Below are 6,134 nucleotides of genomic sequence, written 5' to 3' on the forward strand. Positions count from 1 at the left end.
CAGGGACAGTACCATGGATGCACTTTACATTCACTTACCTAATTTTGACAACTGTTACTATCCTCCTTGTATAGACTGGGAAAACAATTGTCATGGAGATTAAGTAAATTGCCCCACATCACACTGGGTTATCTCTGCAAAGTCTGCTAGCCATGCTCCTTCAATTCATAGGGATTACTGTTCATTCCCCACGCCCACCCACTATTTAGATTCCCTGCCCAACATTTCTTTCATGACACCTGTTCCATCTCTGAGTTTATTGAGAACTAAACATAATCAGGATCATCTACCTCCAAGAGCCCAAACAGGATGAAAAAATTTTAAATGTTACTGTTTGGTGTACTCTATCCTTCCCATGTCTCTCTTATTCTTGACTAAAAGACATGTTCCCATCCCTACTCCCCACTCCCCCAAATTAAGGTAATTTTACCTTAATCTTTCACTTTGATCCCTAAGAGTATTCTGAATGCAACAATATGAATACATCTTAAACGTAAGATTTGTTAAGCAAAAGGAGTCAGACACAAGAGTGCATATTGTATTATTTCGTTTACATGAAATACAATCCCAGGCAAAATTAATCTGTGCTGTTCCAAATCAGAACAGTGATTACCACTGGAGACATAGGGAGTGACTACAAGGGAGACCAAAGGGGCTTTTTAGGGTGCTGATCATGTTGTTTATTGATCTGAGTGTGTTTGTGTAAATTTATCTAGCTCTATACTTACCTGTACCTTTTAGTATGTATATTTTAATTAAAAAAAAAGTAACACCCCAACCCCACCCCGAAACCCACTAAACTATCATGCCTCCCAGGTAGGTACATGGAATGGCACTAAATGCTTTAAAGAGCATAAAAAGAAAGAGATTGGTAGTTGCCAGTGGCTGGGGAGGGAAACGTGGGGAGTAATTGCTTGACTAGTATGAGATTTTATTTTTGGGTGATGAAAATGTTTTGGAACTAGATAGAAGTAGTGGTTGCACATTGTGAATGTGCTAAATGCTACTGAATTGCTAATTTTAAAATGGTTAATTGTATGTTCTATGAATTTCATCTCAAAAAGAAAATTGGTTCACCAAATGTGATGTGGTATCCTGGGTTGGATTCTGGAACAGAAAAAAATGTTAGTAGAAAAACTGGTGAAATACAAGTTTGGCCAATTTAATTAATAGTTTTTTCTTAGTTTTGAGAAATGTGCCATGGTTATGTAAGATGTAAACATGAGGGGAAGTTGGGTAATGGTTATATGGGAACACTCTACAACTTTTCTATAAATATAATTGTTCCAAAATAAAAATTAAAAAGCCTGTTTCCCATTGGCAAAAATAGATTAGGCTGCAAAAGCAATTTTGCATGGCTAACGATGGTGACCCTCCTAATCCTCCAAATCCAGTTCAGAAACTCGAGGCATCAAGGGCTATGGTTAAAAATGATGAGAAACATTACCTTAGTCTAATAAGGAATGTTCAAAATCCAGATACCACTACAGGAATGATAGAGGTGAGAAAAACTGAGGGATGACCGCATTCTTCCCAGTTCTTAAATTCTGTAGTTTTAAGTCACAGTCCTTACTTTCAGCAAACGTGACTTTTCTTAGGTAGTCAAAGTTTGGTAAGAACCAAAGCCACGTGGAAAGGGAGTTCTTTTGGGAATTCATTCTTGACTACAGCTTTATGTTGGAGTAGAAGCAGATTAGAACAGATGGTAAGGCGAGCCCTCTTTAAGCAGGCTTTGAATAACAGGGTTAAGTATGGATTTAATAGGAAACAGTGTGGGACTGTAACAGAAATGTTCCAGGAAGAGCCACTTGGCAAGCAGTACATAGGGGAAGTTGAGATGAGGCAGGAAACTGAGCTCAAAGGAAGCCACAGGAGTCCAGATGGGACTTGAGGGCTTAGGAGTGGTGCTCATAGGAATTAAGAAATGTTTCTGCCGTGGAGAAGGAAAAGGCCACTGGATCTAATGACTGTTGGGGTTTATATTTGAGGAATGTTATTTATAAATCCATGATTTGAGAAGTCTATGTAGGTTAGAGAGGTAATACAGCATTAGAGTTGGGATCATGACGATAACAGCAGTGAGCCTTCATAGGGTTTAAGAGTTAATACTTGAAAGCATTTGGAAGAGTGCCAGACACATAGCAGGAACTCAATAAATGTTTGGAGTTGTTGAACATCTAGTATGTCCAGGGTGCCCTGCAGAGCCATGGAAAGCTCTCTCGCTGTGGTTGAGGGACAGAGCCTCCCTTGCCTGGGAAACAGCAGCCCTGCCGGTCATCCAAGGTGATGCAGGATCCCATAATTAGCAAGGTCTGGCCCAGTCCACAGTCCAAAAACTGTACAGGGCGTGATCAGTGGGTCTTCCCCCAAAGCATACTACGAAGAAGCATGAAAGAGTAGTCATCACTTTTAACAAGAATGTTTTTTATTTGTACAAAGCACTGCAATTTTCTCAACATTCTTCACTCATTTATCAACTTTTCACTGTATTCATTTCACAAATTAAGTGTCAAACTACACCTGTCAACCTTCTTAGAGACAAAAAAGTGCTTGAAGCACTAAATGGAAAGAGAAAAAAAAATGAAGAAAGGTCAATAGAGATATTTTACAAATAGTTAAAGGGGATGGTTTGGCAATGGGGGTGGGGGGTTAGATTCTCGAGCACCATCGGATTTCCCTGAAGATTCAGGAGGTTTACAAAATCATTTTTAAAAGACATGAAATTGGACCTAAGAAATCAGAGGAACCTGTACTTTGGGATATAAAGCAGATTACTCAAGTTTCTGGACTGACAGAAGTGAGAAAAGAAGGGAGATAACGGGAATGGGGAGCAAAGGAAAGGAAGGAGAGAGACAGGAAGTGAGAAGCACAGGAGAAAGCTGTGCCTAGAAGAAATAAAGCTTGGAACTTGTCACGAACTGGAAGAATGAAAAGCCATAGTCCTAAGTCTGGGAGATGGCCTGTAAGAGAAAAACCTGGGATTTTTACCTTCTGGGTCACAATAAATCCTAACATTGTACAGTGGAAGGCAGTGAGGTGCATCTAAGACCAACCATTTGTTTTTTTAAGAGTTAGACATTGGCACACTTGCTTGACTAATTCCACTCTACAATGCTGATTTAAAAGCATATTTTCCCAGAGTGCAGCACACCAACAGGTCAAATGTTTGCAGGCAATACAGAAGGGCCCCAAGCCAAGTGGGTCTGTAAAAACCAAAATCCAATGAATGTTGACAGTCAAGTAAAGATCACAGATTCCATTGTTCTCCCATAGCCTTTCAGCAGTTTCCCAAAGCTAAGCCTTTCTGACCACTTGTAATAGCTAGTGTTGTCAGATACTGTACAAGCAGGCTGACCATGATCTAAGCCTCAATTTTTCCTGAGCCTTTGGCTGCCTCTGTGATTTGGAACACAGCACATGGCATGGAAGTTGTTATTTTTGGTGGGGTAAGCATGGAAGGAACTGAGAATCAAAACCTGCCTAATCACATATAAAAATAAACAAGAGAGATCAAATTGATTGATGAAATTATCCGTTCAGGATCCCTCTTGCCAAAAAGTCATAACCTTCAGGCCAATTAAGCAAAACAGGATTCTGCTACTCAGATGTTCTGAGTCTGGGAAGTGCCGGTTTGGTAATTCGAGCCAGTTTTCATTTCGATGGTCTCAGGCTCTGCTGCCTAAGAGTGCTCTGCCCAGTAGGAAAAAGCTTCATATAAACATACAGCACATTCCTGAGTGGTACCTTCCAAGGTGCCACAGTCTCCTCACCCTGGTCAGTTGTCCACTTCCTCCTCTTCATTCTGTTCTTCTTCTTCCAGTCTTTCCTCATCTTCGTCATTATCCTCATCCCTACTCTTGTCTGGTTCTTCTGAATCTGTTTTTTTGTCTTTGTCCTTCTTCTTTTGCTCCGAAGCTTCCTTCTTGCCTTTCTGCTCCCTCCTATATGCTGTAAGGAGGAAGGAGGGAGTTAGGAGGCAAGGCTGAACCACACAGATGGCAGCAGTTAACGCCTGTGTATAACTGGAAAAGCTGAGGCCCAGACGGAAAAATTACCTGCTAGAATGATAAGACCTGAGATGGTCCAACTGAAATGGTTCTGAGTCACACCCAATACTTGCTTACTGGACTCAAGGGATCCAAGCCAGAAAGACTTAGGACCAGGTGAGAAGGTCACACGGAATGAACATCTATCTATTTGACTGAGAAAATAAAATGGTCATTACCTTCCAGAGCTTCTTTTAACGGGGTAATGAACCGCTGGAACTCCATCTCTTCCATGGCTGAGAGCACATCACTGGCATTCAGTGTCTTGCGTTTCCCTTTCATGGCGAAGTTGTTGGCACTGAAACAAGAAGAGAAATATTAAGGGTCACCAGACTCGCCCTTGCCACTTATGGATCAGATAGAAAAAGGAGCACCCAGGGGTGGAATGGGAAAGCCCATGTCTTAGATGCACGGATTTTTGTGACATGGTAACTCCCTTTTCCCTGTACAAGAAAGTTAAAGCGAAGTTATTTTTTGTTTTATTTGCTTCAGATCCTGCAAAAAGTGGATGAAGGCTGTGAACCTCCCTCCACTGAGGTAGGATAGTAATTGGGGTTTGTGGGCTAAAAGCCACAAACTCGGGCGCAGGGAGTCTCTTTGCGCTTCCCTTATGTCACAGTCCCTTATGTCACAGCTAAGGTCTGGCTAGCTCTGCCCGCCTCACCAGGATGTGGCGTAGAGCACGAAGACGCTGGCGGCGCGGGAGATGGCGCTCCGGGCCTCCTTGGAGATGTTGACACCATCCGGGAGCTGCGAGAAGAGCGGGGGTGAGCAAAGCTACGGGCCCAGGACCTGTCTCCCCCATTGCCCGTCCGTCCGCCCCTGGCCCAACCGTCAGTCCAGCTGCTCACCGCCTCCTTGATGATCCTGGTGATGACGGCATTGGGCAGGTTGAGGTCCTCGGGCCTTTCCGCCATTGCCGCCACTGGGACCGGCCCTCCTTCTCAGGCCTCCTCTTTAGGCAGCTACGGCGTCCAGACTTCCCGCGTCGCCACGGTCTGACCCAACGAGGCTTCCGTCCCGCCCCACGTTGCCCACATCGTGTCCCATACGGCCCCGCGCGCGATAGCCTCCCTCCTCCAGCAGCCGCGCTTCCGCCTCAAGTCGCTGGCGCGGCCGAACGTTCCACGCCCCGATGGTTTCGGTCCGCCGGGGCTTCCGTCTGGCCCCACTGACACTCGGCGTCCCTTCCCAAGCTCGTTTGTCCGCTTCACCCACCACCACGTGTGGAGCTTTTTCACCAAATTAAGTCGGGCTCACTGGGGCTTCCGTCCCTTCCGCAGGGTACCGTGCGCCGCTGCCTAGCGACAGCGCAGCCTGCCGGCTAGCTCGGGAGACGGAGGCGAGGACGGTGCGGGCGGAGCGGGGCCCCTTGGGGCGGGAGGCGGGGCCTGGTGGGCGGGGCTCACAGACCTCATCCCGGCCCCGCGAGGAGCAAGGTTTTCCCAGTGGGCTTCGGCCTCCCAGCGGTGTGGCATCTGCTTTGACTCCGCGGAACCGCGACCCTCCGAGGCCGAATTCTCCCCTCCCTTTTTCCGGAACGAAGCGGGGAGTCTCTTTTTCAACTCTTAGCGGAGCTGATGTCCATCCTTAATCATTACACCCCTCCCAACTTGGTGGTAATAGTATTAAGGATAACTGCTACCTAGAATTTTTGAAGGCAATCTATTTAGCCAGCGCAGAGGCAATGCTGGCAACATAAAGGTGGGCATGACCAGACCTTGGGGCATTGCCAATTCGGGCTGGTCAGGTAAGGAAAGGTCGATAAGCAGCCGGCAACATCACATTCCTATTCAAAAACAAACCCTGTTAAAATTGTGGTTTTTTAGTTGATTAAATTGTTCATAAAACATCTTTCCCAGTCAAAAACATTACCACAGCTTTACAGTGGCTTTTTAAGTTGTATCATTTTCATGTTATGTATGTAGAAATTGTCCTCACTCCTAACTGAGTACTAATGCTTTTTTTTCTTGAAAGAGATCCCAAGTCACCCTTTCGTTTTCCTGCTTTTGATGAGTATAGAGAAATATTTCCCTATTATGAGAAAAGCAACAGGAATTTGAGGATAAATGGCAACTGAAACTGCTT

At 45.0% G+C, this 6,134-nt stretch overlaps 1 protein-coding gene across 2 annotated transcripts; it reads right to left on the bottom strand.

Annotated features, from left to right (window-relative positions):
• Positions 1–550: 550 nt before the first annotated feature.
• On the bottom strand, positions 551–5,401 carry POLE3 (DNA polymerase epsilon 3, accessory subunit). Of its 2 annotated transcripts, XM_033124065.1 has the most exons (5): positions 4,898–5,401; positions 4,711–4,796; positions 4,226–4,344; positions 3,771–3,948; positions 551–2,376 (listed from the first exon to the last, which is right to left on the bottom strand). In XM_033124065.1, the coding sequence occupies exons 1-4, from the start codon at positions 4,961–4,963 to the stop codon at positions 3,776–3,778; spliced, it is 444 nt and encodes a 147-aa protein (XP_032979956.1). In that variant the 5' UTR covers positions 4,964–5,401; the 3' UTR covers positions 551–2,376; positions 3,771–3,775. The 2 variants fall into 2 exon arrangements, with proteins under 2 accessions (XP_032979956.1, XP_032979955.1); XM_033124064.1 differs by lacking the exon at positions 551–2,376 and having other exon boundaries at positions 2,404–3,948; positions 4,898–5,400.
• Positions 5,402–6,134: the final 733 nt, after the last annotated feature.

The sequence above is a fragment of the Rhinolophus ferrumequinum genome, chromosome 12, assembly GCF_004115265.2.
Source record: "Rhinolophus ferrumequinum isolate MPI-CBG mRhiFer1 chromosome 12, mRhiFer1_v1.p, whole genome shotgun sequence".
NCBI lineage: Eukaryota > Metazoa > Chordata > Mammalia > Chiroptera > Rhinolophidae > Rhinolophus > Rhinolophus ferrumequinum.

What these genes read in the sequence shown, in the direction of transcription:
- POLE3 (XM_033124065.1), bottom strand. Translation starts at nt 4,963, where the DNA reads ATGGCGGAAAGGCCCGAGGACCTCAACCTGCCCAATGCCGTCATCACC. An exon ending in CCAGGATCATCAAGGAGGCG is followed by an intron (nt 4,797 to 4,897) that starts GTGAGCAGCTGG and finishes CTCTTCTCGCAG; the next exon opens with CTCCCGGATGGTGTCAACAT. An exon ending in GTTAAAAGAAGCTCTGGAAG is followed by an intron (nt 3,949 to 4,225) that starts GTAATGACCATT and finishes TCCTCCTTACAG; the next exon opens with CATATAGGAGGGAGCAGAAA.